General features: G+C 33.4%; 1 protein-coding gene across 2 annotated transcripts in view; it reads left to right on the forward strand.

Annotated features, from left to right (window-relative positions):
* Positions 1 to 359: 359 nt before the first annotated feature.
* The window catches only part of LOC140441117 (nucleolar protein 4), a 553801-nt gene continuing 539959 nt past the window's right edge, over positions 360 to 14201 (forward strand). For both annotated transcript variants that reach the window (XM_072531571.1, XM_072531572.1), the window contains exons 1-2: positions 360 to 625; positions 7183 to 7713. In XM_072531571.1, the coding sequence (XP_072387672.1) occupies positions 7252 to 7713 (462 nt within the window). In that variant the 5' untranslated portion in view covers positions 360 to 625; positions 7183 to 7251. The remainder of the gene's footprint in view (positions 626 to 7182; positions 7714 to 14201) is intronic.

Genomic DNA, 14201 nt, shown 5'->3' on the forward strand with positions numbered 1-14201 from the left:
AAAAGAATAGCAATAAGTATCTCCGATGTTTTTGCAGGCATAAGAAGAAGCTGAAAGAAAGAAAGATGAATGTTTTACATTTCGATAAGATGTTACAGTTGGATAATATATTCACTGAATATCCCGAAAATTACTTTTGTTTAATGTCGAATTAACCGCACTATTTCGTCCACAGCGCGACTTGATTGTCGGCGCCTCCGCTTTCAATCGGCGGATCCCCTTACGGGCCGTTCTCTCCACGGCTACCGCGATGCGAGAGGCGCATAAGGCCGCCGCGGCGAGAGGGGGCGCGAGAGGGGCGACTCACCCATACGAAAGGGTCCCGTGAAGCCCGTCGCATCATTTTGCGAACGCACCACTTCAGAGTTCGGTTGCGGGACGAGCTCCTCAGTTACTCACTCACACATAACGCGGCTTTTTGTATTCTGTCTCACTTTCCGCGACTCGAAGCGGAGGCGCGTGCTGCGCTTTCCTATTTTTTTCCGATCTAGCCGGCGTGCAATTGGTCGTTGCCATAGTGACTCGCAAACGTTTGAAACTACATGTGGAACTGAGTTTTGTGAAGTTTTTTATTTGGTGGTTTGTTTTATTGTGAAGTTTTTTAACAGGACTGTGGTTTGGAAAGGTAATTGAGCTGAAAATGTAGATACTAACGTCATTTGTATATTGCCTACTTGAAGTTCTGATTTTAATACATTATCAATATTTATAAAAAATAACAAGTAATTTTATAGCATACACAAACCGTTTGTAGACCATTTATACCTATAACTATGTGTTTATTTTCGTTTTTTTCTTTAGATTGCCTTCGTAAACCTTTTATTTTTACGTCTTTGACACCTTGGGTAGCTAGCTGCTTACCTACGATTACTTCTTGGTCTACTGAATTGTATTTTTTACTCCAGTGTTTTAAATACTATGAATTTAATTCCTATTTGCTTTTCTATTGCCTATGTTATTTATTCTTGGGTCTCTTTATATCTTGCAATCTTTTTAATTTGTGTATTGTTTTTCTTCCACCGTAAATTTTTTTAAGTTTAGTTTTTAAACGTAAAGTTTTTCCTATTCTTTCTTAGTTATTGCTGATCATGAAATATGCTTTGCAACCATAGAATATAGTGTATTATTCGTTATTTTATAGAGTGTATATTTCAACTTAAAATGTTTGTTTTGTAACTACATCTATAAGCCATTACTTTCGTCAATTTTTAACCCTGACCAATTTTTCCAGAGTTCTAGCCGACCGTACCATATCATCAGCATAAGCCAGACACCAATGACTATGGTTAAGCAATGTTATATACATCCTTGTTCATGTCAGTGTTTTTGTAATAACTTATTGCACCTTATTCTTCTTTTTGTGGTACTCTGCCTGTTTTAGCAAATTGGTTATCATAATGTCAACGATATAATGTAAACCTTTGTCACTAAAGGTAGATATATAGTGTGTCAATTTTAAAACTTACAATGGGCTATATCTCACGAACAAAAGATATAGAAACTGATATCGAAAAATGCTTGAAAACATTTCTAGGATAGTAAGGGAGAACTAAAATAACACCAAAGAGATCTCACCCCCTAAGCTCCACACACCACAACCGAAAAAATTTAAATTGCAAACCCCTACTTGTGATACATCATTGAAAATACTCTAAAAAATGCTATTAAATGGTATGAATAATAATTATACAGGGTGAAGCAATACACAGAGTGAAGCATTGTGAAACTTTGGCTTAAATGGAAAATTTAATGAGGTTTCTGTTGATTCTATTAATTACCTTGTATAATTATTGCTTAATAATTATACAGGGTGTTAATATAAGCCGGCTTACTATGATTTTTGTTTTTGTAATGCTATCTCCCGGACTATTATTTTTAATAAGTGCCCTTCGGATTATTTTTTTGTTAAATAAAAACTTATTTGCCGTTTTGGCAAAACAGGTTGAAAACATCTGTTTTTTTAGTTCTGTTAGATTCAATAATTTTAAATGTCATTTCATTTTAAATGTCATGTCAAGTTTTCATCAGTTGTACGATCGGTACTGTCATTCAGCAGTAGTTGTCACAATGGTTTACAGTAAACCTGAACGTGTGGAGATCATTTTCATATTTGCAATAGAGCCTACCGCACCAACACGCCAAGTATCTGCAATGACAGGACTTTCACATGAGTCGCTTAGAAAGGTGTTGAAATTACATAAGTTTCACCCCTCCAAAACACAAATTCTTCAAGAACTAAGCGATGATGATCCAGACCGACGAATTGATTTTTTGTGAACTCATGACTGAAAGAATTCGCGTTGAACCAAGAATGTTAAAAAATATATGGTTCACTGATGAATGTATTTTTATGCTAAATGATAATGTAAATAAACAAAACAGTTGTTACTGGAGTGATGCAAACCCTCATCGATTCAAGGAAGGTCACACTCAGTATCCTGAAAAACTGAATGTTTGGTCAGGAATGTTAGGCGATGCTATAATTGGCCTCTTGATCATACCAGGCAATTTAAGTAGCGACATTTATCTCGATATGCTGTAAAACACCATCGAACCTTTAATTGTGCATGAATTAGAGAACCAAAAGGACGATCAAGGCAACCTAGCTCTAGACGAAGATTTGCTGCACTTCTAACAAGATGGAACACCTCCAGTTAGGCACTGGCTGGATACTAATTATCCGAACAAATTGGATTGACAGGAGAGGTCCTATTGAGTGACCACCGAAGTCACCAGACTTACCGCCACCTGACTTTTTTCTCTGGGGTTACCTCATGTCAGTTGTTTATAAAACTCAACCTGCGTCACTTGGGAAATTGCGAGAAAGAATTACGCAAGTCGCGCTATTACTAGAACAACATTTGCCAAAGTTCGTGCAGAACTTGAAACTAGGCTGTATTATTGTTTACAAAACAACAGAACCCACTTTGAACATTTACTAGCAAATTTGCAGTTCAACAAAAACCTCATTAAATTTTCCATTCAAGCCAAAGTTTCACAATTATTGTTTCACCCTGTATAATTATTATTTATACCATTGGATATCATTTTTTATAGTCTTTTCAAAGATATATCATAAGTAGGGGTTTGCAATTTAAACTTATTTGGTTCTGGTGGGTGCGGCCTAGGGGGTTGATGGGGGTGAGATGTCATTTTAGTTTCTTACTATCCTAGAAACGGTTTCAAGCATTTTTCGATATCAGCTTTTGTTCGTGAGATGTAAGTTTTAAAACTGACACACTGTATAGTTTATTGGTAATAATAATACAAAAGTACTCAATAAGTCAAATATAAACATAAATATAAATAAATCAGTTAATAGTCAATATGTTTAGTCGAGAAATTCAAATATAAAACATAAAACTGAGTATATTAACAAAGATAATAGACAAGATAACAGTCGTAACAGATTAAAATTTTAAGAAAAATACTCCTCATATAAAAAAAAAGGCATTCACTACAATGTATCTCTTAATTTTTGCTGTAAATTGTTAAAAATTCAGAGCTTTTATTCTAACTGGCGTTATTTTATAAAACTGAATAACTAAATATCTTGAACCATTTCTGGATCTCTTAAGGCGCCTAAATTCTGGTAAAAGATTACTGGTGTTTCTAGTGTGATAATTGTATAAATCTACATGCTCATTGCATTGGCTAAGATTTTGTTCAATGTCTAACAGACACTGCATAATATATGCACAAAGCAAAGTTAAAATTTTAAAGTCTCCAAAGGAGTTTCTACAGTCTGCTCTATAACCGAACACAAAAATAATACGAACACACTTTCTTTGTAGTCCAAACACTTTATCAATATACTTTAATCAAATAAAAGGCAGATATCGAGCACAGTTTTTATTAAATCTTGCCCAAGTACTTTCGATCCTAGAGCATCTTCAGAGGCATTTCGTCAAAACAAAAATTTTTCATCAAAAAAAAAAATTTGTGCAATTTTTAATATTTATTTACCATTTTTTTATGGAATGAATTATTATCAATTATCTCTTATATATTATTAATGGGTATATACCCATGAAAATTAACGGAAAATCTAAAAAAGAAGCTGGATCTTGCTGTCTCAATTTTTTTTTTTCAGGAGCTGGCAATTTTCTCATAATATCGTTTGCAGAAATATGACTCTCATCCTTCTGATCTGGAAATGCAAAATCTTGTCGCGGCATCATTTAAAAAAAAATATTAAAATTCTGACTCTTCCAGTTCGTTTTCGATCTGACCAACAAATAATTTGAGTGTTTTTTTTTGTAGCAAATTTAATGAGAACAAAGTCCCCTTTCGTAAGATCCAATCCAAAATCTTTACCACCTTTAGTCTCAACTTCCATAAGACTATCATCTGATTCTTCGAAATAATTCTTAATTTCGCTTTCTGATGTCTCCTTATCAAAAACTTTGCGAATATGGGATTTGAATTTTTTTTTTCTATATTGCTTTTCTTTCTTTCCTGAGTCCGTTTCTCTTTTTCCTCCTTTTCTAATATTTTAATTTTCAAATCTATTTTTTTTCTGTTGTAGCGGTTAGGTTGGTTGAATTTTTTTTCTTTCTTCTTTTCTTAGAACTTATTCTCACGGCCTTTGGGTGAGGAAGAATTTGTTCCGGAGTAAGTTTTACATTGGAAATAATTACAATTTTGAAACTTTGTTTTTCGGTAATTAAAAAAAGGTTGACAATTATTGTTGACTTGTGGTTGAACATTTGCCGATGACGATGTAGAAGGCATTTCGGAATTGAAGAGTGTACTGCAATTTAGACAATTATCAGTTGTGGTATCTCGCTGCGATACATCACCGACTTACCGTAACATCAGCTTCTACGAAATCTTTTAAGAAAAAATATTTTTATTAAAGGGATAGCAACCAGTGTTTCAAACCCCAAAAACTAATGTTTTCCTATTGAATGCTTCGTCAAAGGATGGCGCTGTTAGATGTGCAACGTGGTAAATTATAGCTTTTCTTTTATAGCTTTTCCCGGATGTGTAGACAACGACCCTTAAAAGGGCCAAATAAACACACATCTAGAGGCTGCAAACGGTGTATTGTGTGTGAAGGAAACGCTAAGAGTACTAAACCATTTTTACTATACAATATAACATCTAACTATACATGTGTATTATGGTTAATCAAAAGTATTATCGCAACGTTTTCCTTAGAAGCATGCATGTTTTTTTAATAGGCTTTACAACTTCGAGGAATCCCTCGTTGACCATCCAACCACTTGGAGAAGCAATACCAATGCTGCCTTCTGGAGCTCCAGTCAGGAATGACTCTTTAAATCGCACTCGTGGGAAGATATAAACAGGTGGAATAGCATTTCCATTGGCAATGATTATTCCAACAAACGTCATTTATTCACCTCCCTATGCTCCAAATGCTTGTTCCACTTGCTTACTGCACTTATTTGCGATCACTGTTGGCATTTGCAGAACAGTGTTCACTCCGCTTTCATCTATGTTCACGATTCTATCATTAGTAAATTTGTACGTTTTGTAAACAGTCTTTAGGTTGTCAAAAAACATGTCGTACGTTAACTTTATTAAAACTGATGTTTCTGGCTTGACTCGTAGACTACGGTTTTCGCAATAATAAATTATTGTGACGCTCCATGAAACCTTTCATGGAGCGTCACAAACTGGAAACTACTGAATTCCAGCAAAATGTTTTTCCGACCATGACTTTGGCGCATTTTTTTCAAGCTTCAGAGCATACTCATATGTTCGAATTTGAAAGTAGGTTAATCCATACTGTAACTTCGAAGATTGAAGAATATAATTTACTAGACTGTCTTCTTCTTCATTTAAAAAAATCTGTTGTATTGTATATTTTGATGAAAACTTTACTTCGGATATTTCTGTATCATTTATATTTTTTTGATTCAGTTTTTTAATCTTTAAAATAACATGGACTTCTTCAATCTATATCTCCCTGCTACGTTTCTGATTGACCCGTTATCATTGTTTATATCGCAAATGGTCTGAACTACTATGTTTTCAGGAATATTACTTCAATCAGTTTTTCTGATGTAGATTCTCACCATTATTTCGAACTGTAAGGTAAAAAAAGATATTTTAGCTTGTTTTGTTTTGAAAGAACCTATGGGGTACAAGTGGACACTATCCACTTGTTCCCCTGTATGGTATCCACATCTGCCCCTGATGCATAGTTTTTCAAAAGTACCGGAAATCTGTTTTTAGGTTATGACTAGAACAAAACTGTAAAAACTTACCTGATATCAAATATGACAATATTCAAAATACGATGCACTTTACAAGGAAACACAGAATGTCACTAAATAATATTACAATCTCTAAAAATCTGTTTATTTACTTTTACGCGGCAAAAGTAACATAACCTCGTGGCACAAACAAATGACAACTGACATTGAATTTATTTCTTGGCATAGAACTATATCACCAGTGCCACCTAGGAGAGTGAGTAAGAACCACTCGAAAAGAAATCTAGACGGAAAAAAATCAACTGTCCACTTGTGCCTCCCCTTCCTCTAACGTCTACTAAAAGTTTATCCAAACTAGTAGGTAATCTTTTTTTGTAAATAAAATGAATGAACTTTTCTTCGAATCGATTATTTCGCAATATCGCCTATATGAATGGGTTTTCTTCCTGTTGACGTGTTACTTTAAAACTCTATAAATAATTGCTTCTCCAACTCCGCTCCGCAATATCGCTTTTTATTATAGAACTAACAATTCTACGTACTATAATCACAGGACTTTACAAATACAACCTGTTAATCTTAACTAAAAAGATTTACAATCTGCAAAACACGTTCTGCCGCTTGGACATTTTAATCCTTTCTAAGAAAGTTGAGGGCTTATAAATTGACGTTCTTCTTTTTGGAAATTGTACATCTTTTGTACCTGTAGAGATTAGGTACTTATATCATTTGTTGATTAAAATGACTACAAAATATAAGACAAGAATCTAAATAAATTGGTATATTTAAAACTTGTAGGTAAAACCCAAATGTTTTCAGAACAATGCAGAATATTTTACTTAAGAAAATCTCCGTTACTGTTTTATGATGTTATAATGGGTTTTATCTCACGTGCAATAAAATTGGTGCTCTCAATAATTTACAAATGTACTATAGTATTAATATTTTTATCTAAAATAAAATTATTGTATTATTCGATTTATATTTTTATTTTTAGGAACTTATTGGAATTACTACAGATGTGTCAGAGTAAATTGCAATAAAAAGAGATCTTATCAAAACCAAAATGGCAGACATCGCAAACGTGATCCAGAAACCACCAAAAAAGAATTCGAAGAAAAAACCGCCCATCAAGGCCACCAAATCAGAACAAAACAACAATGAAAATCGTACGCGATCAAATATCGACAACAAAGAAGACATGTTAGCCAACTATCAACCATGGGTCATCCAAACGTATGGAGATCTCGCTAAAACAAAAACTATAACTCTCAAAAAATACGCTCGTATCTTACGTACTTTACGGGGCGAGGAAATCGTAAGTGCCGATAACAGTAAGTTTCGATTTTGGGTGAAAGCCAAAGGGTTTTGTGTGGGACAGCCCGTTGGGTACGATCCCAAGCCGGCGGACGGGATCGTGGGAAGATTCAGTGTTTGTGATATGGACGATGGGATCCCTCCTACGAACGAGAAGTTGGCCGGCAGCGCCAAAGATCCACCGCTGTACGTCCCGAATGCTCCTTTTAAGGTAAGTCTAGTTAATAAAAAATATTCTGTAATTGTCAAATTAGACACAATCAAAGCGTGGACGATTCTGACCTCATGGAATTAACAGCGTGAATTTTCGTAAAAATAACGACGCAGTTGTTTAATAATCAGATGTACACGAAGTGTGTCAGCTTATTCGCTAATATGTCTTGATAAACTTTAGATTCTTTAGTAAACGAAAAGGAAACATTTTTTGTAATGTAATTAATGCATTAAGGGACAGATTACTTAATTAACTGCAAACTCTTTTGCACACCAAATTAACTGTGTCGAATACTTTTTAAATTTTAAATAAAATTTCATTCACTTTTGTTGTACTTTTGGTTGTTATTTCTTGTTCTACATATCCATTATTTTTATTTACTCTCAAATATGCAAACCTTTTCTTGTTTTCAAATCTGTAGTAACTATCTGCATTTACGTTTACCTCTTGGTAACTTGTTGTGTATCTCCAATAATATTGTAAATTTCATTTATTCCTATACATCGTCAACTACTTTCTTAATCTTTCATTCTTACCATTCTTCGTTTGTTTCATTACTATACTATTCTTCCTAACTAGCAGTAACTGTTTTCTTCTTTGAGTATCGTGCCCAAATTAGGCGTAGGTAGCTTCCATGACTATTTGCCGATATTGTTCTCGATGTTGCGCGGCATTTAACAACAAATTAATCTGTTAATAGGCCAGCCCATTGACGAAGGTTTCGAAATGATGCATATTTCTTCCTATTAATTCCTCTTTTTTCGTCGATCTTTCCATAGAGTATTAACTGCACTATCCAGTATCTGCAGATGTGATATTATCTCTTTTTATCATCTTCGTCAAGTCACATTTGCCGTGAGACTTCTATCTTTGCGATGAGTTAAGCTCATAATATTTTGAACATTCTACAATATGACCACATCTCGAAGACTTCTAATTTGTTTATCATGTTAACCTTTATGATCCAGGTTTCACATTTATATAGTAATACAGGATACACATAACATTTTAGGAACTTGATTCTTAGTTGTAATTTCAGCTCAGAATTGCACAGTATAGATCTGGATTATAGGTTTCATAAAAGCTTCTCTTCATCAGGATTTGGTGTTTCGTCTATCCAACGTCCTAGGTATTTAAAATGGTTAACTTTTGCAATCGGCTCCTTGTTGACAATTAGTTGCATAGGGCCAACATCTTGTTTATTAACCACAAGTAACTTTGCCTTTCATGCATTTATACGAAGTCCCTTATTTTACATTCTCTATTGACTCGATCTATAAGAAATTGAAAATCTTCGGTACTTTCAGCCATGATCTCTGTGTCATCTGCATATCTGATGTTGTTAATAGTTTCTCCCCTAATTCGAACTACACGTTGCCTTCCAAGGCTTCGTTAAATATTATTTCCGAGTAAACGTTTTTGGATACAAAGTTAGGGGATAACACACAACCTTGTCTGACACATCTTCCTTTTTGAATGAAAATTTTGTCTGTTTCTGTGCCGTCTACCAGAATAAAAGCTTATTGATTCCAATATAGATATTGTCCAAAAGTCTCAGATCTCTATTATTTATTCCAATCATTTCTAGATACTCAAACAGCCTATCATGTTGCAAAGTAGAGGTCAATTGATTTCTGTACTTCCTTTGATCTTTGAAGTAATGTTAGCATTGAGAACAAAGCTTTCCTTGTTGCCAACCTTGCCTAATCAAAGCTTCTTCGTCTTTTCTTCGTTATGTCTGAAGGTGTTCGTAGAAATTTTCCCTTGTGTTATCTCTGTTGTTCTCTGGTGGATAGATTGCTATCACATTGAGAGGTTTGACATCCAGTTTTACTTTTACACTTACTATTCTTTCAGAGGTATATTTACATTCTTGAATTTGGAGTAAAAATTTTCTGTGTACTCCTTTAGGGCGACTCCTTCTTTGGCTCTGGTTTCTTTCGCAACACTACCGTAAATCATCAGATCGTCATCTAGCATAATTTGACCCTTTCCTTTATTCTTCGTCTCTTTTAATGCACATATGTCTATATTTTGTTCTACAACTCCTTTTGTAATTTCCTGCCCTCTTGGGTTTATAGACTTTTCTTTTGTGTTTATAGCGTTCGATGCGAAGTATATTTTTTGTTTTCCATAAATTCGTTGTCCTGTTTCTCGCGTTAGTCATCGTAATGAAATCATTCATGTTCCGATGCATAATCCTGCTTCTATGAGCTGTATGGTTTTAAAGTCTATCAGTAGGGTGCGAACCTGGCTGTAGACCCCCTCCTCCTTTATCCGGGCTTGGGACCGGTAGCAGAAGGTTGGGTGATGACGGTGATATTGTTTCAATATTACTGTTATTTTAAAAATGTTTATATTTATTTTTTATTGTTGAAGGTATATTTACCAAAATATGTGTATCTGTTGGTTTATTAAATCGCTACTAATTTATATTAACAATATAAATAGTAAAAAATGTATACACCACATTTAAATTATGCTATGCATAATTATCATAAATCCTATATAAAAATCTAACATAAAACTTGTCAAATGCATTCACTCTCGGTAATAAATTGTGCCACGTGCCGAAAAGCTACCTGGTTTTTAATAAAGTCATATATGAACTTGATAACATTTCTACCTGTTAAAATTACCTGCAGTTTTTCAATACACAGACAACTTATAAAATAACACTTGTTCGGGTTGCTACTGGCACGCCCCAAAGATTAAAAGATAAAATGGAATAAACACACTAGAAAGGGTCTTTCTTCTCTGATTCTGATCTACGTCAACGTTTATAAAAACATGTAGGTTAGTTAAGGAATTGTTTTGAGGCAGATATCAATTTAAGAAAAATTAATAGAGAAAAAGAAGACGACACAAAAATTTGTAAAATCATGTTATAGTTACATCATATTTAGATATACGGTTTCATTTTATTTTGTTGTGAAGTTATATTGTTTTGTGAAGAAAAGAGACTTTTTCAATCTTAGATTTACGGTAAATTTCGGACTTTTCAAATTAGGATAGGTATTTAAGATTAGTTTAAGTAAATAAAAATTTACCTGCATTTAATTAAGCAAATTTACCTGCATTTTTTTCAAGGATTAATTTCAGTTACCACGAAACAAGTCATTAAGGGTATTAGTAGAAAGTAGAAAGTCTTTGTCTTATATTTTTGTACACAATTATGGGAATTGGAAAGTGTTGGCGTTTGGAGAATTGAGTCGAGGATGTTGATTGGTCAATAGAAAATTATGGAAGGGATTGAGAAACGAGAATGATTTTTGAAGCAGAAAAAGTGAGCATCTGATGTTGGACGGGAAGTGAGGAAAGATCAAATCGACAAGTGTGTGTGTTTTTTTAACGTTGAAAGAAAAGTATAGATTTTGTGAAAATAGTAGTGTCAGTAAGTTTTGAAAGCTGAGTTGCCGGACGAAATGAGAAGAGATTCGTAGTTAAGCAAATAGGGCCAATCCCAAAAGGAGACGTGAGTCAGGACGTTCTTTTGATCGACAGGACTGTTTTTATAAGCAGAAACAGGGAAGGAGTTTTTTCGATAGAGAGTTAAGTAAAGTGAAGCATTTTCATAAAGTGCAGAGAAAAATTTATTGAGTCGAGACAATAGATTGTACTAATTTTCCTATTATAATTTTATATGTAAAAGCTATATGATTTGGGGAACATTTATTTCTAAGCGATTTCATTAGTCGTATAAACAGTTTTAAAAGGTTTATTTTACTATTATATTTTAATTATATTGCACAAATTTGAGTTTTTTTTATTTATTACTTTTACTCCTCTTCTTATTGAACACTATTGAAGATAAAGGTATTTTTGAATTCAAATAGGAGCCCTGAGATAAGAAAACATAGGAATTATGAAATTGGTGTCGTTAATAAAATTTATTCACATATTCGTAACCGTCCCTTTTTATTCCTCCATATATCTTCCTCAGGATTTTCCTTTCCCATATCTCCAGTAAATTTTGTTCATTTTTTGTCATTGTCCATGTCTCACTGCAGTATGTTACTATTGGTTGTATAGTTGTTTTGTATAACTGTATTTTTGCCTTTCTTGATAAAAACTTGCTTTTCAACATTCCACTAAGAGCATGTACACTTCTATTGCCTGCCATTATTCTAGCTTCTATTTCTTCTTTAATGTTAGTTTTACGTGATATTATTGTACCTAGGTATGTAAATCTTTCTACCATTTCGAATTCGTATGATGATCTTTCTTCTACTTCTACTTTAAACTTTTGTCCATCCCTGAACTGATCATATGTCCACTGCATACATTTTGTTTTAGTTTTATTTATGTAAAGTCCCATTTTCTTTGCTGCTTTTACTATTCTCTGTACTATCTCCTGTAGCTCTTTTTTTCCTCTTGCCAACAACAATATATCAGCGGCAAATGCCAAAACTTGGTGTCTTTTATGATAAAGGAGTCCTTCTCTATTGATTTTTGCTTCTCGCATTATTTTTTCTAGGCATAAATTAAAGAGTTATGATGACAAAGGATCGCCCTGCCTTAATCCTTCGTTTACTATAAATTTGTCCGATGCATGATTGTTTACTTTGACTCTGTTTTCTGTATTCTCTAAAGTAAGATGTATCATGTTACGCTACTTTCTGCTAACTCCCAGTTCCTTAAGGGTCTCTTTTAATTCCTTCCTTTTTATTCTATCGTATGCTTGCTATAAGTCGATGAATAGCGCTATCGTTGGTAAGTTGTGTTCATAGCTTTCTGCTTGTAATTCTCTGATTATGAATACTTGGTCCGTTGTGCTTCTCCCTCGTCTAAATCCGTACTGATATTCGCCTATTATATTTTCAACTTCTTTTTCTATCTTTTTTTCTATATCTTTTATGGATTTTTATAGGATTTTATATAAGGTATTTAGTAACGCTACTCCTCTGTAATTAGTGCATTCTGTTTTGTCTCCTTTTTTGTGTAATGGGCAAATAATGGCTTCCTTTCAATCTTCTGGTATTCGTTCTTTTATCCATATCTCCTTTATGATCTTGTATATCCAATTATTTAGCAGTTTTCCACCATATTTCATCATCTCTGCTGTTATGTTATCGCTTCCAGGGGATTTGTTGTTTTTCAGATTTTTTATTATTTCCTCGATTTGTTCTTTGCTGGGTGAATTATCTTCTATGTCTTCTAAGTGTTCGATTCTTGCTTCTGCTTCCATACATTCTCTTTGGTTTGACTTATTATTGCCATTTAGTAATTCATCAAAATACTCTTTCCATCTTTCGACTATTTCTGCTTCCCCGCTTATATTATTTCCTGCTTTGATTTTAACGAATATAGGTTTTTGTTGGAAACCTTTTTTTTTTCATTTCTAGCACCTTGATAAAGGTTTTTTAATTTTTTTTATTTCTGTAATTCTCTTCTATTTCTTTTAGCTTATTTTCTATGTGTTTTCTCTTCTTTTCTCTCAGCACCCTCTTTACTTTTTGTCTTTGCTCCCTATATCCATTCTTTGTCTCTGTTGTTTCTTTCGTGATCATTTCCATCCTTAATGATTTTCTTAGTTCTATTTCTTTTTGGCACTCTATGTCGAACCAGTCTTTTCTGTTTTTATTCTCTTGTTTATTACATTCTTTTGCTGCTTTGTTCATTATTTGCTTTATGTTTTCCCATTTGTTCTCAGTTTGCTCTTCTATTTGTTGCTAATCGAATTGGGTTATGTATACATTTCTTTTTTTTATTTATATTTATATTTATATATATATATATATATATATATATATATATATATATATATATATATATATATATATATATATACATATATACATTGTTTACGCAACGTTTTCATCTGTATTTTACAGTGTTTAGAAAGATACTCTTACCTATTATAGTTGTTGTCTTTACATGTACACTCAATTATGATTTTCACTATATGCAAACCAGAATCTAACCAGCATTTATCTGCCGGGTACATATTGTTAGACAGAGAAGTCGCATAAAGCTTATAATCTGTGCTCGTTCCACAATTAACCACCGTATGTGTGTATAGTGGTTAATTATGCATCCGGAGAGGGTGCTGTCCTGATAAGGATTAGTTTAGTAGTTTCATGGAGCAGCCGGTAGATATACAAAGGTAAAGGGAGGTCAATACACAACCGGCTAACCGCAAGTCGGAAGGTCTTAGAATAGTGGAAGCAAAATGTTTGTAGACTGTGGCTCCTACGGAAAAACTTTATATATGTTTTAAAAATGAATATATAGTTGAAAAATCTTAACCACAAAAAAAAAGATAAAATAACAAATCACAAAAAAAGAAATGGTAAAAATAAAAAATGATATACCAGAATGCAACAACCGAATGTTTTCCATATATTCTCGATTTTTACATGAATGATAGTTCAGATTTTATACCGTACTTTTTAATATTTACAAAAGGATACATAAGGTGACGTGAACATCGCGAGATGGATAAAGAACCAAATTAACCTTATATAGAAAGTAGACACTTCTCT

Source organism: Diabrotica undecimpunctata, chromosome 5 (genome assembly GCF_040954645.1).
Source record: "Diabrotica undecimpunctata isolate CICGRU chromosome 5, icDiaUnde3, whole genome shotgun sequence".
Classification (NCBI taxonomy): Eukaryota; Metazoa; Arthropoda; class Insecta; order Coleoptera; family Chrysomelidae; genus Diabrotica; species Diabrotica undecimpunctata.